The 24,450-nt window shown below is 52.7% G+C and overlaps 1 protein-coding gene and 1 long non-coding RNA gene across 2 annotated transcripts; one reads left to right on the top strand and one right to left on the bottom strand.

Moving 5' to 3' along the window:
- Positions 1-1,363: 1,363 nt before the first annotated feature.
- Positions 1,364-19,902, bottom strand: TUBA8 (tubulin alpha 8). The gene is made up of 5 exons (XM_019961761.2): positions 19,746-19,902; positions 9,468-9,690; positions 7,847-7,995; positions 5,714-6,394; positions 1,364-1,675 (listed from the first exon to the last, which is right to left on the bottom strand). The coding sequence occupies exons 1-5, from the start codon at positions 19,746-19,748 to the stop codon at positions 1,382-1,384; spliced, it is 1,350 nt and encodes a 449-aa protein (XP_019817320.1). The 5' UTR covers positions 19,749-19,902; the 3' UTR covers positions 1,364-1,381.
- Positions 19,903-19,924: 22 nt separating this feature from the next.
- LOC139183237 (uncharacterized) lies at positions 19,925-23,595 on the top strand. The gene is made up of 3 exons (XR_011566819.1): positions 19,925-20,078; positions 20,281-20,348; positions 20,790-23,595. It is a non-coding gene; the product is annotated as an uncharacterized lncRNA (long non-coding RNA).
- Positions 23,596-24,450: the final 855 nt, after the last annotated feature.

The following is a 24,450-nucleotide window of genomic DNA, read 5'->3' as shown; positions in this document are numbered from 1 at the left end:
CTGAAACTCATGGGTAGGTCCCTCCCCTCCATCAGTAGAAAACGCCCCTTCCTGAGATGGGCCATTGCTCCTGACCTGGGTCTCTGCAGCCCCCCAGGAACTGACGCGGGATGACCTCAGGCAAGGGGGTCTGGACGCAAGCAGACCTGGCCTCCTCAGCCCACGGCCTCCGTCACAGAGGAGCACCGCCACGGTGGTCTCTCTGAAACAGTCCTCGATGAGTGGGGAGCCTGATCTTCCTTTCCTTGGGACATTTCATTCTATTTTTCTTGGGGCTTCCAAGGGATACAGAATAGAGACAAGCAAGAAAAGTGCGCAGTCACTGAGCTGTACGTTTCATGCATCAGGACCTGCTGTGGGCCCGACCCTGGGGGTCTCATCACGAGTTTAATCAGGGCGGCTTATGATTTTCCCCCCAATCCTACTGGAGCTGCCAACTTTAGGGAAAGATGCATTAACTTGTTCTCTCTTTTGTAATAAGTGGACTTTGCTTCTCCCCACCCTTCATCTCATGAGGCGGCTATTGGAACAGGACACGAATCCCAAGGGTGGAGATGGGGTGGAGCACCCAGAGAAGACAGTGGTCGAGCCTCTGGCTCCGCTCTCCCACTTCCAGCACATACACTCTCTGCACCTCAGTGTCTTCATGCATAAAACAAGAGGAGGAGCCCTTGAGACTGCTGGGGGTGAGAGATAAGGGATGTGTGCACAGGAGACATTCTGCATAAAGCCTTCCAAATGCTGCTTAGTTAGAGGAAACTGACCTCCTCACCTCCTCTCTAGGAGTGGCCCAAATGGCCCCTGACCTGGCGTCACATCCTCCCCTCGATCCTCTGGGTGCCCTGGCCTCTCTCCTGCTCTTCACACATCCTACCGGTGTCCTCTGACCCCAGAACCTCAGTGTGGCTACGGGCTGCACCTGGGTCTCCACGAGGTCATTTCTGACTCCCCACCCAAACTGCACAGTTCAGTCATAGCACCGAACTGCCTGCGGTGACCCCGCTGCTGTTCTGTGTGTTACAGGGGCAGAAACGCACTCCTGCTTCTCCTCAAGCCCTGACCACAGAGCCACTCCTTTTCCAGAGCCCTCCCAAAGCCCAGGTCTCAACTGCCTGCTTCCCAGCCAGGAGGCTGTGTCTGCGGTGGGGCCAGCAGCATCTAGAATCTTAAATCCTGCCTCGGCCTCCCACCCTGACCCAGAGACAGTGACTCTGGTCTCCTCTGGGGACACAAAGCCGCCATCCCCTCATGAGGGTCTGGCAGAGCTCAGCGTCTGTGTGGGCTCGTCACCCACGGGCCCTGGTGTCAGGATCCAGGCTGGGTTAACGTGCTTGGAGGGGTAGCAGGAATAAAGAGACACAGGCAGGAGGAACATCTGTATTTAAAATTCCTCCCCTTCATTCTCTTCTTCAAATGAATCAGTCCCCACTTCCTCATAATCCTTCTCCAGGGCAGCCAGGTCCTCCCGGGCCTCGGAAAACTCGCCTTCTTCCATCCCCTCGCCGACGTACCAGTGCACGAAGGCGCGCTTGGCGTACATGAGGTCGAACTTGTGGTCCAGGCGGGCCCAGGCCTCGGCGATGGCCGTGGTGTTGCTCAGCATGCACACGGCCCGCTGCACCTTGGCCAGGTCTCCTCCGGGGACCACCGTGGGGGGCTGGTAGTTGATGCCCACCTGGGAACAGAGGACCGAAACGCGGTGGTCAGCGGATAACTCAAGCTGGGGCACCCTGGTCATGTAGTGGGGAGGGTACAGGGCAGCAGGCCTGGATGTGATGAGACAGGATCACATCCCCTCTCTGCCCCCACATCACATCACATATGAAGGTGGGGGGCAGGCAGGTAGAAGTGCATGTGGAAGAGAAAGCAGAAGTAAGGGGACTGGGTGGGGAAATTCGAGGGGGGGGACGAGCTGACAGAAATGCTCCTAGTGAGAAGGTAACAGGCAGGAAGGCCAGGGGTCTCCAAACAGAGGAAATAGCCTGCAAGTGTCAGACATTTTCGGAGAAGGCAATGGCACCCCACTCCAGTACTCTTGCCTGGAAAATCCCATGGACAGAGGAGCCTGGTGGGCTGCAGTCCATGGGGTCGAGAAGAGTCGGATACGACTGAGCGACTTCACTTTCACTTTTCATTTTCATGGATTGGAGAAGGAAATGGCAACCCACTCCAGTGTTCTTGCCTGGAGAATCCCAGGGACGGGGGAGCCTGGTGGGCTGCCATCTATGGGGTCGCATAGAGTCGGACACGACTGAAGCGACTTAGCAGCAGCAGCAGCAGCAGCAGCAGTCAGACATTTTTATCTCTTAAGCGGCAGGAGGAAACAAACTAGCGATATTTTTTCCCTCTCTATACAAATTTAAAAGGAGGTTTCTCTTAAAATACTGTGTTGCCATAATGACACCTGGTTTCGCCTGAAGTTAACTATTCTGAAACCTAGAGATAACCAATGCCTTTTTCTTATGGAAATGTTTGTCTTAAGCTATGCTAATGTGCTATACATTTACCCCAGACTCTGTCTTCAAGTCGGTTCTGCCTCTTGGCTCAGAACCTACTTGACAAACCAGTATGTTATACTCAGATATTGTTCCCCTAATCTATGTAAATGAAACTATTTGTATGGTGGTCTGCCCTTCTTCAAGATTCAAGTTAATCATTTTATGGCCCAGGATAAACCATTTGGTGCCAAGATTATCCCAAAATGCATCTTATGGGTGAGGGGCCTGGTGGCATTCTGAATTTTAAGACATTCGTTTCTTTCATTAACAGACTGCTAGTGACTATATAACATCCAGCGGAAGACTAGCAGGGGGGTACTCTTTCTGCCCCCTTCTGATGCCTATGTCAGAAGCTTTCTCTATCTCCTTTATACTTTAGTAAAACTTTATTACACAAAAGCTCTGAGTGATCAAGCCTCGTCTCTGGCCCCGGATTGAATTCTTCTCCTCCGGGGGCCAAGAATCCCGGCGTCTTTGCGCGATTCAACAACGACCTTCCACTAGGAGACATAAGCAGACAAGTGAGGGTCCGGAATGGGGTCAGGCAGGGGATGTGCACAGTGCCCGGAGATGGAAGTTATTGTGAATTCACTCCTTCCAGGGGAATTTCAGGTTTTCTCTTAGTTATGCTGTGAATAGATTTAGGGCAATTTCTCTGCCAAGGGTGAATTTTGCGTGAGTGAGTGCATGCTCAGTCCTGTCCAACTCTTTGTGATACCACGGACTGTAGCCTGGCAGGCTCCTCTGTCCATGGGATTCTCCAGGCAAGAATATTAGAGTGGGTAGCCATTTCCTCCTCCAGGGGATCTCCCTAACCCAGATATCGAATCTGGGTTTCCTGCATTGGTAGGCGGATTCTTTATCACTGAGCCCCTTGGGAAGCCCCACCAAGGGTGAAGGGTGGTGTTTAAAAGATCACAGAGACATCCTCAAGCAATAAATAAGGAGGTGCAAAAGCTTCTGGGGATGGTGTCTGCATCTACCAGGCCCTCTGCCTCTGGGGTGTGAGGCTTCTTGAAGGAAAAGCATGGAAATCTAAGATCTCCCTGGTGGTCCTGGGGTGAAGAATCCACCTGCCAATGCAGAGGACACGGGAAGACTCCACATGCCTCGGGGCAACCGACCCGGTGCACCACGACTGCTGAGGCTGCGCTACAGACCCCATGCTCTGCAGCAGGAGAAGGCAAAGGCACTGCAATGAGAAGCCCAAGCACCACAACTGGAGAGCAGCCCTGGGCCCTCCAAGCTGGTCTGGCCCAGCTGAAGGGGGGCTACCATCCTGGAAATCTCCCTTCTCCCACACACACTCCAAACCAAGAACTCTGGGGACCTGGGAGGGGCCTCAGGTGACCACTGTGACGACACCCACGGGACACTGAGAACCGGGAGCTGCTCCCCAAATGCCTCTCCTGCCTAGGCCACTGGATCTGCACTGCCAATCTCTTAAACTCACAGCTTTAAAATACAAGTCCTCTTGAGAGGCAGAGGTGGGAGTGGCACCAGGCTACAGAGCCAAGGCGGGTGACCCAGAACGGTCTACCGTTCCTCTTAGACGAAAGCGGCATGGTGGGGGTGGAAGTGACGCTGAGACGGGGGCAGAGGATCAAAGTGAGGGGGGAAGGCAGTGCCACATCGCGTGCCCGCTGGACCAGCCAGCTGTGCTCCCTCTTCAACAGCAGCAGCCCTGGACCCCTGTCAGTGGGGACAGACACCCTGGGGAGTGTGCCACCGCGTGAACTCCAACACCGTCCACCCCCATGGCGTGTGCTTTTCTGAGAAGCAGCCAAAGGTTCCAGCACTGCCTTATCCTTCTGGTCATAACCCCGAACTTCAGCTAGAAGTGGAGGGCCGAGGGGACTTTCCTGGTCCAGTGGTTACGACTTCGCCTTCCAATGCAGGGGGTGCCAGTTCGACTCTTGGTTGGGGAGCTAAGATCACACATGGCTCGTGGTCAAAAAACCAGAAATGTAAAACGGAAGCAGTATTGTGACAAATTCAATAAAGATGTTAAAAAATAAATAAAAGGATGAGAGTATGGGGGCATCGCTTTTTTGTTAATTTCTCGACCACCCTTTTTTTGCCTATTTATTTTACTACCAGCTTGTTTTGCTGTTTCTGTTTGAAAGAGAAAATAACAACTCGGGGTAAGATCGTGAATGTTTTCACAAGAGTGACCAGAACTGCCACATTAGGACAGGTGCAGTGCAGAGGAGAGGGTTCCGGCCGAGGGTGGGAGCAGAGCCATGCGGAGGCCACTCGCCCATCAGCGGCTCAGCCAAGAGCCTGGCACATGGTGCCTCGTTTGTGAAAGTCCCACCAGGGAAAACTGAGACGATGAGCTCATCTCTGTCTCCAGCAACTGGCACAGCCTCCCCTGGTGTTCGGTAAACCCCTGAATTATTAAAGGCCTGCCAGAGGGGACTAGCTAACATGAACAGTGGCAGTTGCTCTGATGGTGAACTCTGATGAGAGACCCTGGGCGGAGGCAGTTGCCTGTCCAGCCAGGGCAACTCAGAGAGACAGCTCCCAAGAGCATCCTTGGTCCTGAGAGCTGAGGTCTTTTATCCCCCCAGTGACCCACAGAACGCAGACCTACAACCGGCTCCCAGCTCACTCCTGCTTTGTGGAAACGTCAGGGCTTCATAATGTAAGCGAATCACAGCCATATAATAACCATAAAATTTCTTATCCTTACTCTAAATTGATGAAAACATACAAGGTGAACAATTTTTCAAAACAAACTGGGGAGAAGGACACATGCTTTGTTAGAGGAGGGAACTGCACCTCTTCTCTGGCAACTTGAATAATCCGGTCACTGCATTCTCTGATCTGGGGTCAGATCAGGGCCACCCCCACCCGCTCGGCCCGGTTAGCCCACCTGCACACACTGGCCTCAGTTCTCTCCTGCCAGACCTCTGAGATGCTTGCAGACCATCCTGTGGGAGCGGTGGGCCCTCCCCCTTTGCAATACTGCCCCTCCCCTCTTCCAGTAACCGCCCCCCTCCCAGGCTCTCCAGGCCTAAAACAAGCGCCTGAACGAATGAATGAATGAATGAAATTAGCATTACACTGGCCTACGCCCCTCTCCCCGTGTTGTCCCAAAGCTCCCTGGAACCAGTGTCAGCCCAGGACCCCAGTCTCCACCCGTTCCTCCCGATCCTTGGTTTCCCTCTGCTTCTCTAGCTGTCTGTCTCCATCGTGTCCCCTGCTCTCACCTTGAAGCCCGTGGGACACCAGTCCACAAACTGGATAGTCCTCTTGGTCTTGATGGCGGCAATGGCGACGTTCACGTCCTTGGGCACCACGTCCCCCCGGTAGAGCATGCAGCAGGCCATGTACTTGCCGTGGCGAGGGTCGCACTTCACCATCTGGCTGTTGGGCTCAAAGCAGGAGCTGGTGATCTCGGCCACGGACAGCTGCTCGTGGTAGGCCTTCTCGGCTGAGATGATGGGCGCGTAGGTGACCAGTGGGAAGTGGATGCGGGGATAGGGCACCAGGTTGGTCTGGAACTCGGTCAGGTCCACGTTGAGGGCGCCGTCAAAGCGCAGGGAGGCCGTGATGGAGGACACGATCTGGCTGATGAGCCGGTTGAGGTTGGTGTACGTGGGCCGCTCGATGTCCAGGTTGCGCCGGCAGATGTCGTAGATGGCTTCGTTGTCCACCATGAAGGCGCAGTCCGAGTGCTCCAGGGTCGTGTGCGTGGTCAGGATGGAGTTGTAAGGCTCCACCACGGCCGTGGAGACCTGGGGGGCCGGGTAGATGGCAAACTCCAGCTTGGACTTCTTGCCGTAGTCCAGGGAAAGCCGCTCCATGAGCAGAGACGTGAAGCCCGAGCCGGTGCCGCCCCCGAAGCTGTGGAAGATGAGGAAGCCCTGCAGGCCCGAGCAGGCATCTGTCTGGGAGAGGAGGACACGGACAAAGCTCTGAGGACACCCTTGCGTGGGCACCGGCAGACGGCCTTCGCTGTCCGCCTGCTCCATCCCACAACATTTTCAAGTGGGTGAAATCAAACCGTCCTTGCGGAAGTCAGAAAACACACAGGAGCTGCAGCACTCTTGGGAGGAACGGCTGAAATACGGGGCAGCAAACACGCTCTCGCCTCCAGGTCCACGAAGCTTCCAGCCCAGTGGCCTGTTTGCACCAGGAATGAGGTTCCGAAACCATGGTGGTTAAGGACTTTGCCCCGTGTGGACCCCAGCTCCTTGCCCCTTTCCCTGACCCTGTCCTTTGATTCTGTGGAAACTGCAGGCTTATACAGCCCAGCCCAACCATGCAAGGTGGCTCAGGGTACCAATTTCAGAGGGATAAATGGGTCAGAGACCCTGAGATTTAACATCACCTTTGCCATTTCCCAGCTGTAAATATTCGAGCAAGTTACTGAACCCTCCAGACTCATGTTTCTTCTTAAAGTGCGGACAATAAACACATTCCTCTCATAAATAAGGTTACTGTAATCGTTCAGTGAGAAGTCCTACTGTGATCAGCAAGGACAGTGAGCTCTCACTAGATCTAAGAGAGTTCGCACGTCATGGAACTTCCCCGCTGGACGTGATCTATGACTGTGTTCAGTTGGATGTTCTGAACTTTGGGGATCGCAAATGACTTTGCGACTGATGACCCCCATGAACTCTGCTCTAAACAGGAAAGGTGAACACGCGAAAACGCGGCACCCTTAGCTCCCAAGTCAAGAGCCCCTGATCAAGCTTGCCTCTCCACTGTACAGATTAGGAACGAGGCTCAAGTAGACAAGTGACTCCCTGAGCTTCCCAGTCAAACCAACCCAGCTCAGATCTTGACTCAGCCACTTTCTAGCTGGGGGACCCAGACCAAGTCACTGAATCACTCAGGCTCTCTATTTCCCCAACTGTAAAGTCCAGGCACGAGATCGCCTTTGTATGGTTGTTTAGGGGATTAAACAAAGGAACGTATGTGACATTTGTAATAGCATCTGTAAAGTGCTGAAATAGATCAACAGTCTTCCTCTTCTCCTCCAAGTTAAATGCCTTGTTAAGTGAAATAAATTCACCTTTTCAACCTGCTCAAAATAAAACAAAAAAATGCTTTGAAACCTGTTGCTGCCATCCAGCAAAGAGTTCCACCTTCCTCACCCCTGGGATTTCTCCCCACCACCACCGCAGAGCATCCATACGTGCTACCAGGCACCAGCCTGGAGGGCAGCCCACATGGCCCAGGAGGAGGAAGGGGCGCCAACCCAGCACATGCCTCTTACGGAACACAAGCAGAAATTCCCAAGTCTCAGGTGTTTATCCTGCAGCCGGGGGCCACGTCCTCCCGCCGGCCTGTCGACCTTGGCGGGCTCTCCAGCTCCCCGCCCTGCACACACGTACCAGCTTGCGGATGCGGTCCAGCACCAGGTCGATGCTCTCCTTGCCCACCGTGTAGTGGCCCCGGGCATAGTTGTTAGCTGCGTCCTCTTTTCCCGTGATCAGCTGCTCCGGATGGAAGAGGTGGCGGTACGTTCCGGCCCGAACCTCATCTACGGAGAGAGGGCGACCATCAGTCTTACCCCTGGTTCCCAGAGGAGACACCCCCCTCCCACGAGAACACACGATACCCCTATCTACTAAATTCCACTGAGGTGGAATAGATAACCCCAGAATACATTTGCGAGGCTAAGGGAATTCCAGGGTAACACAGGCTCCAATAGAGCAGTAGCCTGGGACTCAAGCAGCAGTGAGAAACCAGCTGCTCTGCTGGCAGGACCTTAGGGAGCCTTGGGTTTGTTTACAAAGCTGGGCAGATACCAAGTCTGACTGCCCGGACCCCCAAGGCTTCCCTCCAGTTTTTCCTTCATGCTGCAAAATTTACCCCAGAATATAACCACCTTCACTTGCCTCCAGATGCTTCAGGGACACAGGGAAAGATTCAGAATGACCTGCTCCCAGGCTTCCCTGGGATTGTCCCAGCCCTAACTTCCATCTCCAGAGGCAACAATACACATCAGGCATTAGAGATATTTCAGAACAACTTGGAAGCAAAGCTGTGTTCCAGGTTCCAGAAGAGCCAGAGCCCGAGAGTGGTTCCAGTGGCATGGGGGCTCTGCTCACCTCTTAGGCCCACCAAAGTGGACACCCAGCGGACCAGGGTGCCTTAGGCCCCACCGCCACCCCCTCTCCTCTACAGCACCCCTCTGCTCCTCCAGGGAGAGCACGCATCTGTGCAGCGGCCCAGGAAGGTCATCTGTCCTTTCTATATTGGTACAAGTGTCCAAAAGGTGGAGGGCCTGGTGTCTGTGGCCCCAGAAACAGTGCTCAGGCCCTAAAGGCAGTGCCCAGACACCCCTGGGGACTCATCCGTCTTTGCTGGTGAGCAGGCTTTGAAGCTGAGGAAATGCTGATGAACAGTGTGGACTGAACCAGGGGCGCTGTGGGCTTGGCGGCAGGGAGAACAAGAATCCTGCCTTGACACAAGTCAGTACTCCTGTTTCCCTAAGATCCAGACGAGGTTCACTCTAACCTCCATCAACCTCGGGCTGTAAGAGAAAGTGCCTGCTGCTATTTGGTCTCGTGTGTGAGAGGCTGCAAAGTTACACCAGGCCCACCAGGACGGACTGCAATCAGTGCAGAATTGGAAACATACACTTTGGGAAACTGACTATGTGAGGGCTTCTTATAATTTCTGAAATTACTGGTATTTTTGATTCTTAGTATTTAGTGAACAATCTTGGCAATTTTGGTCTGCCTAAGCAGTTTTGGGGGGAGAGCACCAGGCTGGAGCTTTAATGGAGGAGCAGAGACCTCTGATCCCCACTTGAGACCCCGAGACTGGGGAGGGCTCCAGGAACCAAGAGTCACATAGGGTGAGGGTGGGGGTCTGGAGGGTCACCCTTCCATGGGGAGGTCAGCCTCCCAAGCCTCCCCAGACACCACGGTGGACCACAGCACCATGGTGGACCACAGCCTCTGCAGCCTGGTGCTGCTCCTGGGCAGGACCCTGGCCCACACTCACCCACCACTGTGGGCTCCAGGTCGACCATGACGGCCCGGGGCACGTGCTTCCCATTGCCGGTCTCGCTGAAGAACGTGGTGAAGGAGTCATCGTCATGGATCTTGCTGGCCTGCGCACCAAAGGTGCCATCGGCCTGGATGCCATGCTCCAGGCAGAAGAGCTCCCAGCAGGCATTGCCGATCTGGACCCCAGCCTGGCCCACGTGGACGGATATGCATTCCCGCTGCAGGCAGAGAGCAGGCCAGTCAGAGCCCCAGCCGGCCTCTGCCCAGGCCCCCAGGCCCAGCCTCTGAGGGCGTGTCCCTCCCTAGCACTTGGCAGGCAGGACACCCTGCACCTGCCCAGCAGGTGGGCTCTGGGCCCCATGGCATGTGGATCAAGACTCGGTTCCAAGGAAGAACCCCAGCTCCATGGTTTGCTGTGAGGGTGGCTTTCCACGGTTAATCCTTTGTGTCAAGAAAAGGAAAGAGAGGGCCAGCCGCACAGATGAAACAGATGAAATTCCCAACCACAGGTGGACTCCTGCACCGGTGAAGCCGGTCCAAGAAGAACCAGTGAGAACAGCAGAATCCATCCTCGAATCCACCGCTGTGCCTGGTGCACTGATCATGTTCCTCCCTCAGCCAGAGTCTCCCAGACGCTGTCTCTCACACACACACGCACACACGCACACGCACACACACACGCACACACTTCACATCTCCCCATCACTGAGCAGAGAAACACTCACGGGAAGACTGTGTCTTGGAGTCTGTATCATGGGTGTCATTACTGTTTCATATACAAATGTAGGAATAAGAAAGGGTCAGTACAGGAGCTTCCCTGTGGGTCCCAGCAGTTAAGACTCTGCCCTCCCAACGCAGAGGGCCTGGATTCAATCCCTTGTCAGGGAATTAGATCCCACATGTTGCAACTCACAGCTGGTACAGCCAAATAAATAAATAAATATTTAAAATAAACATTTATTTTTTAAAAAACAGGATCAGCACATCAGCAGAGAAGGGCTGGGAGGGGACAGGCAAGCTAAGTCTCGTCTGTGGCCACCATAACCTATTCCCTCACCCATCAGGCCAAGAGCCAAATAAAGCTGACCTTCAGAGGGTCCTTCTCCGTGTTGTGGTGTGAAGCCACAATTACATGATTGGTTCTGGTACTAACAGCTTAGGATGGGGAGGGGTGCGTGTGTCTCAATGTGTGAAATGATAAATGTGTGGGTGTATGTTTGTAAGAGTGTGATTGTGAGTGTGTTCGAGAGTGGCAGTGTGTATGTGTGTGCAGACGTGAGTGTGTGTGAGTGTGTTATGGTTCTGCTGGGACGGTGTGCCCATCACCCCCCATGCCCCTCCAGGGAAGCTCTGGCCTCACAAGGAGCCTCTGTGCCTGGGACAGAGCTGGGCCGGGAACCATGTGCCTGGTGTGTGGCCTTCTATTCTTATCCATGACCCGAGCTGGCATTTTCCAGCTCCAGGGAAACCAAGCGTGGTGTACAGCCTCCAGAGACCAGGGCTGGGCAAGGGGTGTGGGACTCCTGGGACCCTGGGGCTCTCCCGGTGTGGGTGTGGGGTGGTCAGAGGCATCAGGACCCAGTGCCCTAACGCTGCTGTGCAATGTGCACGCCGGTCTCTGTGCTGTTTGGCCTCCGGGTGTCACAGAGGCCTGGCCAGGAATACAACCGGCCATGTTTCCGTGAGCCTGTTGGACAGGAAAGGGCTTTGCTCACGAATCTTGCCTCTCAAGTTACGAGCTGTGCTGTGTGGGCTGGGCTGAGGTACATAACCTCCCTGCGTGTGAAAAGCACAAGTCACCATGATCACTTCTGCTATGGTCAGCCTTGTCTTCAGCATCATCATCATGCATTTTCATCCCTGTAGCCTTACTCTCCCCTGGAAGATGCACCCATGGGAAGCCGGAGACCTCAGGCTGCCCCTCCTCCTACAAGGAAAGGGCTTCGTCCTAGGGCTCGATTCAGGCCTGAGGAAGCAGGATCCTTCCCCAAGAACCCCCGAATCCAGCAGCTACCAACTGGACCACACTTTCACAGGAAGCCATGGCCTCCTCGGGGGTGGGGCATGTGAGCGAGGGGACCTGGAGAGGCCTGAAAGGAGCTGGTCCCACATGCTGTCCTGTGGCTCCACCCCCAACCATCTCCAGGCGCCCCCCTCCCCTTCCTGGGTGCTCTGGGACTTTCTGGAAGGACGCGGGGGTATTTCAGGAAGATCAAAGGTGAGAGGAGAAGACAGAAGGATCTGAAGTCCTGAAGACCACCAACGTGGGGACGCAGATGTTCACACATCGCTTTAACCTCATGCGAGTCAATACGCCACTCTCTATAGCAGAAATCAGCCTCACACATGGGCACACGACATTCAGGAGGAGGGAGCTGGTTTCCTTGTCAAACTAATTCACAAGAGTAACTGGAGGCATGAGATAGACTCAGAAATAACTGATGGGCCCATAGATGCCTCCAGGGCGTCCTCTCAGCGCCAGTCTCCACCAGCAGAAAGCAGGACTCCCTGGGATGGGGAGGTCCAGGTCTGGGGCAAGGAACACACAAGACGATCCCCTGTGAGGACCTTCTGTAACACCATGGGGAGCCCAAGAGCACAGACCCAGAAAGGGCTCAGAAACCACAAGAGGCTCCCTAGGCCAAAGGTGAAACAACCCGAGGGTCAGAAAGAGGAACAGCAGTAGTCAACGGAAACAGGATGGACACGCAAAAATCCACAAGCCCTTCATGTTGTTAAGAAAAAAAGCCCACAGGAGAGAAACGCATCTACCTATCCAAACAGCCCTGTTGATGAGGGAGAGCATTTCTTTTAACAGAAGACAGTGAGCTAGTCAGGGTGGAAGGAATAATACACTAAGAAATATTGCATACAATAGTTTCTAATTATATAGTTGATTTGGACAAGGACTGAAGGGGAACTAGATGTTCACAGAGTGCCAAAGAATCACTGTTACTTACAGGTCACAAGGGGAAGTTAACTTCAATGGTTACCGGCCTCTGACCCTGGGATGGATTGTAACCTCTGACCCTGGGATGGATCGTAACCCCACGGCAGCAAGAAAACCGATAATGCAGTAGGACACGCACACCTCCCAGGAAAGCTTCTTGTCAGCCTTAACAATACTGTATATTAACACATACATATGGAACATAGAAAAATGGTACAGAGGAACCTGTTTGCAGGGCAGGAATAGAGACCCAGATGTAGAGAATGGACGTGTAGACACAAAGGGGGATGGGAGGATGGGACAAATTGAGAGAGCAGCGTTGACACATACACCCTGCCGCGTGTAAAACAGGCAGCAACGGAAAGCTGTCGTACAACCCAGGGCGCTCAGCTAAGGGCCCTGTGATGATCTAGAGGCTGGAACGGGGGACGGGCTGGGAGGGAGGCTCAGGAAGGAGGGGACATATGTGCACATGTAGCTGATTCACTTTGCTGTACAGCAGAAACTAACACAACACGGTAAAGCAATTACACTCCAATAAAAAAATAAAATTTGTTAAAACTTAAATACTCAGCCTTAATGTATTAAGCCCTTTATAAGTAGCTCCCACTTTATAGAAAACACAGGGATCCAGGGATAAGAGACACTACGAGCATGAATCCACAAGCTGGTAAGTTCCGCAGGGCAACTGACCCGATCTTCTCAACTCATGAAAATCAAAGGTGAGGGAGGAATAGACCCACATCAAGGGGAACTTAAGAAACATAACATACACACAGCGTGTGTGAATGTTAACTCAATTCTGGTTTGAACAAATCAAAATATTTGAGGGGATAAATAGAGAAACGGATTGATTTTGTTAAGCATGATAATGAAAGTGTAGTTAAGTATCGAAAAGCTCTTATTTTTAGAGTCACTTCTGAAGCATTTAGGGTAAAATGTCATGACATCTACATTTGACTTGACTTCAACAAGCACAGCAGATAAACATGGCAGAAAAATAGCAATGATTAAATCTGGACGACGGGTATGCAGGCGACACGCTGCCATGCTTCTCTGAAGGGTTGACAGCTCTCATGCTGACAACCCAACATTAAAGACAGGAGACAGCGAGGTCCAGGTGAGGCCCGATCGACAAGGGTGCGTTGACATAGCAACCCATCGACAAGGGCCAGGCCTGTCCTGTCCCTTTCCACTTCGCCATTCATTCAGCTGGCAATTACCAAGAGCCCAGTTTGTCGGGCAAACAAGGGCTGTAAAGTTACACACGGGAGACTTCCTTGGCGGCCCAGTGGTTAGGACTCAGGTGCTGTCACTGCTGGGGACAAGGGTCCAATTACCGGTTGGGCAACTAAGATCCCGCAAACCACACAGCACAGCCAAAATAAATAAATAAATAAAATAAAGTTACACAAGGAAATCACCAGTGAAATGAAGTTAGGCGAGGCCCCCAGTGCTAACATCTGTGCCCCGTTTGCACCTGCCCTGAGGGGACAAGGATCCCACCCGCTTCTCCAGCGACTCTTTCTTGTCACCACCTCCCATTCCTGCCTGGAGGTTCTACACAGAAAAGCCAGGAGCATGTCCAGTGCTGACAGCCTTGGGGGCGGCTCTCATGCCCAAGACAGGTAACCAGGGAGTTTTGTGAGCTCAGAGCCTTCAGAAGCTCGAGCCAGGCCAGCCTCACAGGTCATCTAATACGATTCCCACCCCTTGTTTTACAGATGAAGAGGCTGAGGCTCAGACAGGTAAAGGACAGACTGGGGATTTCGCAGCTCTGTAAGGAAAGAGCCTGGGCTGAAATCCAGACCTTCTGACCTCTGCAGAGTCCTCTCCTGGACACCACCCTGGACCCTTGCCTCGTTCTCACTCTTGAGCCCCCAGGGCCCAGGGGCCACACCCCCACACCATCATCAGCCCCCCACGCCCTCGTCAGCCCCCCACGCCTACATTGGCCCCCCATGCCCACAGCGGTCCACCATGCCCACGGCAGCCCCCACGCTCATTGCAGCCCAAGCCTGACAGCTGGAGCCCAGGAAAGCTTGTACAACAACACTCCAGACCAGAAAAAGCTCAACTGCAGAGAGAACAGAAGAGAACGGCTTGGTGTGGGCGCCTCAGAAAATAGGCCACCCTTCCTGGAAGAACCTAGCCTGTGCTCAGGGCCTGGTGTTGGGGGGTTGGGGAGAGGCTGGTGTGTGCTGAGGAGGGTGCTGGTGTGTGCTGGGGGGGATGGGGGCTGGTGTGTGTTGAGGCGTGGGGGCAGGCCTAGTGTGTACTGAAGGAGAGGGGGGTGGAGAGAGGTGGGGCAGGGCTGGTGTGCACTGAGAGGGAGAGGGGTGTGCTGACCCAGCAGACGGTATTTACATCAAGTGTTTGCTCCAAACTCATGGTTGGTTCAGATTCCCTCTCTGGCCGGCAGAGCTCAAGCTTTCTTTCTCACACTGTTCCTCCCCCAGTTCTATCCTGACTCTGGGCTCGTAGAGCTGACTCCAGCTCTCTGCTCTTGGGACCGTGAGAGGAATGGGGTCCCCTCTCGGCCCAGCAACCCAGGGGGTGAAGGTGAGGGAGATGGAGGGTCTTAACACAGGAGCTCCCTTCCCCAAGCAAAGTATGACACCCCTACCCAGACCTAGTGTTGGGTGATGACAGAAGTGCCCTGCTCTATCCACTCCTGCAGCAGATCTACAGCCAAGTGCACAAGAGGGCATCGAGAGGGGCTGGGCCAACTCCTGCTCACCCTTCAGCATGCTCACTCATCGCCCTCTCCTGTTGGAGGTCTGGAAGCCCCCACACCAGCACGGGCCACCTCCCCTTCAGCACTGTATCGCATGCTCCTAGCTAACCGTTCACTGTTCGACTTTCCTGGTGGACAGCAAGGAGCCCCTGTTTTCTTGCCAGATTCCCAGCATCGAGTACAGGGCTTGAATGCAGCAGGTGCTCAATAAATTCAGGGGTGACTGGAATGAAAACCCTGCTTAACAAGGAGCGGGTGGCCAGGGCCTGCAAGGCAGTGGACGCTAAAGGAAGAAAAAACAGCTTCTGGCTTGGTTTCCTGGGGGGAGGACTATTTGCAGGCTGCGTGGAAAATTCAGACAGGCTGGTAGGATCTGGGGCATTTCAGCTGGATTTGGAGCAGGAGAATTTAGGGCAGCTCCCACGGACTGCTTAGGCTGTCCGAAGTCTAGGCTGGTGGAGGCCGTGTGCCCATGACCATCCTCCATGGAGAGGGTGCCCAGCTCTGCAGAACAGTAGGAAAAATGTGCTCCAGACTTGACAGTGCTGGTCTAACTCCACGGCCAGAATGTCAACCTTATATGATTTCTATTTTAATATTAATTGTTTCTTTTTCATTTGTTCTCAGAGAACTCAGACACGTTAATTGCAGTCCTCTGCAGAAGCAGGCTCTGGAGCTTTAAAAATGGTTTTGAAGTACCACAAGCCAGCAAAACGGGCATATTATCTTGGAAGGGAACTGACAGGCCAGCAGTGAGGGCCAGTGAAAACCCGGGACCAGGCCACATACCCCGACCACCTGTGTGTCAACCCACACGGTTGCCCTCAGGAAGCTTACTCCTAGGCCCACGTACTTCCAGCTGTCAGGCTGGGATGATGAATCATGCCAGGATCCAGGTCAGAGACAACGGGTGAAAAGCAGAGCCAGGGTTCCCGAGGGATGATTAAAGCAAGAACAACATGATTCCTGGGAGGCTGCGTTATCTCTTCTCAAAATCCTTCAATTAGATCATATTTGGACTCAGAGAACAGATAGCAAGCTGGCGACAGCAGGAACAAAGTCGACCTCAGTTAACATCAGGTGAGGACTCAGATGGCCGGCGTTGCAGCCGGGCAGCAACAAGGTACCACAGGCGGCCTGGGGAGCGGCCGGGCCGGTCACAGACTCCCAGACTCTTTAGACACTATGAGGCCAAAGGCCCTTGAGCTTCAGCCGACACTCAGGTCAGGCAAAGGAGAGAGCAAGCAAGCTTTAATCAGCCACACGTGGTGCCCACTGTCCTCCCGGTCTCTTCCACACGCAGCTCATCACAGAGAAATTCTAACAGGAAGACGCCAAAGGGGGACGTTGGCCTCAAAGACCACGGAGAGCACTGTGGGTCCCTGGTGGCCAAAGGCAAAAGCAGTGTCCACCCCATCCCAGAGCGCCACATCCTCCCACCCACCCCATCACTAGCCCTGTACGTGCCAGCTCTTTCCTTCTCAAAACCTATTTTAACTTCCCCTCTTCCTTTCAAGGTCACCAAGACACCCCTCAGAGAGGACAGAGCGTCACCCCTGGGCTCTGCGTGGGCCCAACCGAAGCCTGGATGCTTCCTATGGACACACTGCCGACGTGCCTAGGGACCTCAGGGGACCCGTACTTAGTGATGGGAAGGGAGAACAGTGCAGTGGCCGCAGCCCCCGCAGGTGCCGAGCTGGAAGACACGCCTGGACTCTGCAGCGCTCAGCCACAACACCTCCACAGGGGAGCCCGCAGAGGCCTGCGGACGCAGAAGCAGTGTCCATCTCACCCCGAACACTCTGCCCTCTAGCCTCTCAGCTCTGCAGGAAGACAGGCTCTTTGTTGCCATCTGATGTCAGTTCCCCCCCAGAATGCACAGGCATGCTGGTAACCCAGGAGGAGAGCAGTGAGCAGGCTGTGCCCTCATCCCCTGTGAGCCACAGACACTTTCTCTGAGGCCTGGAGTCACTGACACCGAGACAGGTGTCACAGCCTTGGCTCCCAGGAGAACTGCTTGCCAGACGGACCCTGGGAGCAGACTGGGATGCTCAGTTACAGGGTTAGTTATAAAATCCTCACTTAGAACCTAAGAAATGCCGAGCCCATCCTCAACATGGGCAGCCTTCCCAGCCGTCCAGAGGGGAGTCCAGACACTGTGGAAGGAAAGTCCTTCTGCACGGGTGGGACTTTGGGGCCGGGTGTGCCCCAAAGTCATCCTAGGGTTTTAGGAACAAGTCAAGGGGTTTTTAAAAAGAGATCCTGAAACTGGGTCATTTGTAGTGATGTGGATGAACCTAGAGTCTGTCATAGAGTGAAGTCAGTCAGAAAAACAAATATCATATATTAATGCATACATATGGAATCTAGAAAAATGGTACAGATGAACCTATTTGCAGGGCAAGGATAGAGATGCAGACATAGAGGACAGACACGTGGGCATGGGGGTGGAGGGAGGATGGGACAAACTGAGAGTGGAGTACTGACATACGTACACCGCCATACGCAAAACAGACAGCTAGCGGGAAGCTGTGTGCAGCACAGGGAGCTCAGCTCGGCGATGACCTAGAGGGTGGGATGGAAGACGATGGGGGCGGGGAGGCTCAAGAAGGGGGAGATGCATGTATGCATATAGCTGATTCATGTTGTTGTACAGCAGAAACTAACACAACATTGACAAGCAATTACACTCCAAAAAAAGGAAAAAAAGAGGTTCTGTAAGTGTGAAACAGTCAACCAAAAAATGTCTTCCCATCAAGACAGTGCTGCCCATGTATATAAATGCTCCAAATAGAACCTGTTACATAAAATTCAGTGTTTCAAAACAAAGAGTCTCTTTCCAAAACATTCAGCCATAGATTTTCAGTTAAATATCTTTCAGATTCTGTAGCACATTTAAAACAAGGTTTTTACTTTACATTTTTTTATTTGCTAGATATTTTCAGAAACCTGCCTATTGAGTGCACGTTGATGTCTGTTTAGAGAGCTGGATTTGGGTCCTGGGATCCCCTCACTGCAGCTTTTAGGTGAGAATTGGAACACGTAAGAGGCAGCACTCTGAAAATTACACAGCACTAGCTATGTGCTGGATATTATAAATATTAAATATCAGATCTTGAGTGAGCTGCCTGGGATGTGGTTCAGAATAACGGGGGAGGCGGGGGTGGCGGTGGAGTGAATGAAGTAAGACTCATCATTAAGTAGATAATTGTTGAAACTGGTTGAGGCATATACAGGGGTTCATTATAATGCTCTCATTTTGTATATGCTTGGATTTCTCTGCAATGAAAAGGTTAAAATAGTAAAGCTAGGTGGAGCTTTGAAAATTTGAACCATAACCCCTCTTCATTTTGGAGATGAGAAAAACTACTTCAGAGAGATTAAGTGACTTGAAGTCACATAGCTAGCTGCAAAGCCAGGAGCCCCAAACTCCAGAAACCCCTGGCTCTGGGCTCCCTCTATGACCCCTGTCCTCAGGCAGGGGTGGACTCCTCTGGCCACTGTCCCAGTATTCCCTGGGAGCCTGCTCTGGGGAGCAGGCCTGGAGCTCGGATGGGCAGAGCTGGGGCCAGAGCCAGGGGCCCTGGGCACTTTCCAGAATGAGGAGGAGGGAGGTTCTCACCTGTCCTGCTGGCCACTGACACTGGAGGAGGAGTGCCAGGACAGCCTGACCTTGGCCTGCCAGTCAAGCTGACGCCGCCCCCTCCCCCAGTCAATCTTGCCACCCTCCCTGAGCCCCAGACAGCCGGGCCTCCAGTCCACGAGATTTCTGGGTTCTTTGTGTTTTGAGGCATCAGGGTGAAGTGGACTGGCAGCAAATTTTACCCACCCCAGGACTCAGGGGACAAGGGGAGGGCCTCGGGCTGGTGGGACCGCTCCAGCAAGTGAGATCCCAGTCCCAGAGGAGAGGGAGACAGACAGATGGTGTGGGCACCGCAGCCAGGGTAGGAAAGGAAAGAAGTGGTCTGAAACCCTGTGTGCCAAAGTCCTCTGGCTTTGACCCGCTTGAAAAACTGGGGAGCTGGAAGCAAGTGCCAGGGCCTGGGAAGCTGAGCTGTAGGTGGAAGTGTCCCAGACCCAAGCCAGATGGCCCCGGGGTGGGAAAGAAGGAAGCCCCCAGCGTGGGGCTCTGTCACACTTGGTTGGTGGGACCTGACCCAGTGCCTGGCCCAGCCCCCACCCCCAAGTCGGGAATCCCGGACTGCCTGCCCAACCCCACCCCGCCGGCCCCGTCTCCCCCACCGGGCCCCTGAGTTGCCCCACGGTGATGTCTCCGAACCTAACCTCCCCTGGTCCCCTTCTCCTCACCTGCGTGCACAAATCTCTCTTTAGGCGCAACTCGCCCCAGACTCTACTTTCTCTCTAGGAAAAGGCCACTGGCACCAGGTGGGTGTCCCCCCCCCACCCCGCGCGAGGGTATGAACCCCTCGACCTTGAACTGACACCCCTAGAAGACTTCGAGCTCCGCGGACCCAAAGCGCTAGCTGTCAGCCGCGGAGGAGAGCGGCTCTGGGGTGGGCGCCCCCACTCTCTTCCCTCCCCATCCGCGGCCCAGCGTCCCCCGCGCCCCGGCCCCGCAGGCTCACCATCGTGGCCGCTCCAGTAGCCCGTTCGCTCCCGCCTGGGCCTGCCCACCCCAACTGCTCCAGATACAGCCGCCTCCGCTGTTGTGACACCGGGAGGGAGGGTGCCGGGGACAGGCATACTGGGCCAGCAGCTGCCCCGCAGCATCACAGAGCTGGGAGGGAGGGACCGGACAGGTCACAATCGCTCCGCCCCACCGGCCCGCCGGCGGCTCCGACTCCGCCCGCGGAGCAGCGCGCAGGGGTGGGGTGGGGGGCCGGTTCCTGCACTGCGCTCGGCTCGATCATACTTTGTGACCCCAGCTGCCCAGGAAGGAAATGCAAAGTGCTGTTTGAGTTAAGTGTTCACGCTCCCAAACTTTAATCCTCTTCCTGCGGCAGGAAAGGCAGCTGGTTGGGGTTGGGTGCGCGCAGACACCCCCAACCCAGGAGGGGGCGGCAGGTTGGGAGCAGGGCTCTCGGTGGGAGGGACGGGCTCCAAGCTCAGCTCTGGAGCTGCTCATCACCTCGGCTCTGAAGCCCTTGCACCTGCCCCTAGGCTGGCCTGGCTGTTGGGGAATTCACTGAGATAACGGTGAGACTCTCTCCGACCCACCGCCGCAGGAGGTAACTCTCAGTGCGTCTCTGTTCCCGCTTCTACTCCTCTGTCCCTGGACATCACCCCTCCACCATTATTTTCAAGTCTCTTTCTCCATCCGTTTATCATCTCTCGCTCTTCCTACTTTAAAGTCCAGAATGTGCAGAACAACCTCAGGATTTCAGCAGCCTCTTTTTTCTGCCTCTTTGCTAAGACCTTCTCTTGGGGGCAGCAAGTGATGTGGAAGGGCCAAGGGCCTTGCCCCACTCCCCTGGGTTGGGGGTGGTGGGGTGGGGACAATGGGTCTGGCCCTCTCTTCACACTTAAGATTTGGCCATGGGATTGATTACAGTTCCCTCACTTCCCCTCCTCCCCTCCCCAGTTTAGCTGTAAGCATTGCAAACTTCCCCACCAGTCCAAACTGAGCTGAGACAGTAAGGCACTCCAGTCTCTTCTCCCGCTCTCTTCAGGCCCCGCCCACCAAACCCTGAGAGACTCCAGGCAAATACACAGCTTTTCTGCAAGGTGCCACCACACACAGCTGCTCTGGCAGGATTCGATGACTCGCCAAGTGTCCCAGCACACAGATCCACCTTCCCTTCCTGGCTGTCTATCTCCGGCTGGTGGAGAATGAGAACATGATTTTGTAGCAATTTGTTCTGCTGAGCGTCCATTCCTGTGTTGTCTGATCTGTACTGTGAGTTTCTAGAGGACAGAGGACGGGACACGCGTCTTATTGAATATTTATTTATTTGGCTGAACTGGGTCTTAGTTGTGACATGTGGACCCAGTTCCCTGACTGGGGATCGAGCTTGGGCCCTGAGCATTGGGAGCTCGGAGTGTTAGCCACTGGACCACCAGGAAGTCCTCTGGGGCACATATCTTAATCATCTTTGTACTTTAGAGCATCTCAGACACAATGCTTTACACACTGATACATACAGTGCTTAATAAATTATGAATTGAATTGTCTATAAAGATCCTAAAAATTGAGAAACATAATTAAACTAACTGCCAAGCACATGGTAAATGCTCAATAAAGGATGATGACTATCATTAACTATGTATTTATTTCTCTTTGAAACTCCCATAGCATACAGTGATCACTTTATCACTTCCATGACATTTACCATGCTTCACTTTGGAATCTTTTTTTCTTTTTAATATTATTTGGATCTTCATTGCAGCATGTGGGATCTAGTTCCTTGACTAGGGATCAAACCTGGGCCCTCTTGCATTGGTAGCATAGTGTTTTAGCCACTGGACCACCAGGGAGTCCCTACTTTGGAATCTTGGTATGTGTATATGTGCATGTGTTTATTTCTACAAAACTGGATGGAACACCTTGAAGTCTGGGGTGTTGGTGCTCTCTCTCAAAAGTAGCTAGTCAAGTGCATCAAAGATGCACAATAAACATTGCTGAGTAAATTGATTTTTTGAGTTCTCTTTGAAATTACCAAATAAATTCTTCATGTCATTAAGAACAGGTTCTTAATATCTTGGGGGTAAAAATGATAATGACAATACTGGTGATTATGATGGCATTCAGCAGCCTTTGTCATGATGATTCCTTGACCCTTATCATCTTTCACCTTTATGAGGTTAAGGGTTGGCAGGAGCCATGTCTATGCCATAAATGCTGAACATGGCATCTTTTGGTTCCAGGGAGATAAAAAGAAGGGTAGCTGGCATACACTGAATTGTGTCCCCTCTCCCACACAAATGATTTGTTGAAGCCTTAACCCTCAATGTGACTCTATTTGGAGATGGGTCCTTGGGGCCTTTAGGGAGGTAATTAAGGTTAAATGAAGTCATAAGAGTGGTGCCCTGATCCAGTAGGATTCATGTTCTTATAAGAGGAAGAGACACCAGAAGTGTATGCACAGAGGGAGGCCGACCAAGAAGGTGGCCATTGGCAAGCCAGGAGCAGAGGCCTCACCAGAAATGGACTATGAGTTTGGACTTCCAGTCTCCAGAGCTGTGCGATAATTCATTTCTGTTGTTTAAGCCCCTCTTGTGTGGCATCTTAGAAGACTAACATAGTAGTCTGAGTCTTAAAAGTAAAAAACAGTGACTTCTTTTTGGTTTTTAAGTCCTCTGTTTCACAATTATTTGGTCTGGGGCAACCTGGATCCCACCTCCATTCTATGTCGTTCTCCCTGAGTAGAAGTTTGGAATGAAAGCAGGAGATGTGTTTTCAGTCCCTGTGACGGTTAATTTTATGTGTCAACTTGACTGGGCCATGGGACACCCAGACATTCAGACATTATTCTGGGTGTGTTTGTGAAGGCGTTTCTGAATGAGATGAACATCTGAATCGGTAAGCTGAGTAAAGCAGATTGTCCTCCCCATTGGATGAGGTGGTGCCAGGAGCCAGCGAGAGGAGCTCCGCCCATGACAAAGGTCATGAGGAAGGAGGCTCGGCATACGCAAAGGCAGGATCGAGCCTCAGGAGTCCCCCTGGAAATTCTCGAGCATCTACCCCCAAAACCAGAGTCTGCCTATTTTCTGCTTTGTGCTCTCACCTACACCTCTGACTTTACGGGGGGCTGTCCCCCACCACCTCTCTCTGAAAAAAGAGTTAATTTACAGCTCCAGTTAATAAAGTTCCTGGGCGTGACAAGAGTGTTTCAACCTACAAACTCCTTTGGAAGTCCTCTAGCCTGCCTGAATAGGTTCTTCCGGCCACATGTGATTGTTCAGAGCCTCCCAACTGTGAGAGGCATGAGATGTTCTAAACTAATTACAGATTCCTTTGAGCAATTAAAAGATTGATTAGAAATTGTACTGGTGAAGGGTTTTTCACTTTTTGGGCCAATGTTTGCTGCTAAGTTTCCATATCCCTTACCTGCTGTGTCCCTGGCAGTGTATTGATTAATATAATTGGTATATAGGAATGTAAATAGTAGCTTTAATGTTTGTAACCTTGGACCCTTGAGTTAATTCTTTTCTTGTTATAGCCCACCACACCTTTGCCCTATAGGAATGCAACTTTATCTAATGCTTTTGGAGGGTGGCGCCTGACTTTAGAATAATCACCTTTGGAGAAAAATAAGTTTTCTGAAGAAAGGATCTTAAAATGTTAACAGGCCTCCTGGCCAGAAGATGATGTAAATCACCTAAACTTTTGCACATGATAAGTTTGAAAGCCTGGCTTTGATTAGGATCAAGGACTGCTGTCCTTGGATGACTCTACCCCTTCCCCCATTATCCCCTATGCACAACTTAAGGTATAAAAACTACTTTGGAAAATAAAGTGCGGGCTTTGTTCACTGAAACCTGGTCTCCCCACGTCATTCTTTCTCTCACCTTCTGGCTGAATTCCCATCTGGGGTGGGAAGGCTCGTCAAGCCTACTAATTTTGCCTGGGCTTCTAAGATCTGACCAGGGAGGCCTTAGTGTCTCCTCTCCTTCGGGAGAACGGGAGGACGCCTGCGGCCTACGTAGGTGACGCAAATTCCTTATTTTGGAACTTTATTAGCTTTCCACGTAAACCAAGTTATTCAGCCTCTTTTCTCCACTGAATTTCCTCACTGAGCTATCCTTATTTAACCACTCTTTATACCCTTAATTAACGTTTAATTAAGCAATTGTTTCCTGATCCTCGCCGACGCCGTCCCCACTTTGAATTCCCTGGATCCACCAGGGCTGGACCCCGGCAAGTGGGCCTCATCCAGTAAGCTGAAGATTTGAATTAAATGAAAGGGCTGAGTAAGAGGGACCAGCTGCCTGCCTGGCCGCTGAGCTGAGACCCTGGTCTTCTCCTGCCTTGATCTGGAGCTTACACCAGCAGCTCTCCTGGATCCAACTTGAAGATTATGTCTTAGGCTCCATGATCATGCAAGCCAGCTCCCTATTTTCTCTCTCTCTGTGTATGTGTGTCTCCTATGGGTTCTGTTTCTCTGGAGAACCCTAATACAGTCCCCCTTTTTGCAGGTGGAAAAACTGAAGTCAGATACAGGCTGTTCACAGAGAAGAGCAATGTTGCTCTTGACAGTTCGGAAATTCCCTGCTTCCCATAGAGATTTTTAAAAATCAGCCTCAAAAGCAGGTGATTTGGACCCAACTAGGATACAGCGTTTCGTTCTTGTAAAAAGAGTGAAGTAGGGACTTCCCTGGTGGTCCAGGGAT

This window comes from Bos indicus, chromosome 5 (genome assembly GCF_029378745.1).
Source record: "Bos indicus isolate NIAB-ARS_2022 breed Sahiwal x Tharparkar chromosome 5, NIAB-ARS_B.indTharparkar_mat_pri_1.0, whole genome shotgun sequence".
Taxonomy (NCBI): Eukaryota; Metazoa; Chordata; class Mammalia; order Artiodactyla; family Bovidae; genus Bos; species Bos indicus.
The sequence above is the reverse complement of the archived record's forward strand: the minus strand, read 5'-3'. Positions and strand labels throughout refer to the sequence as shown.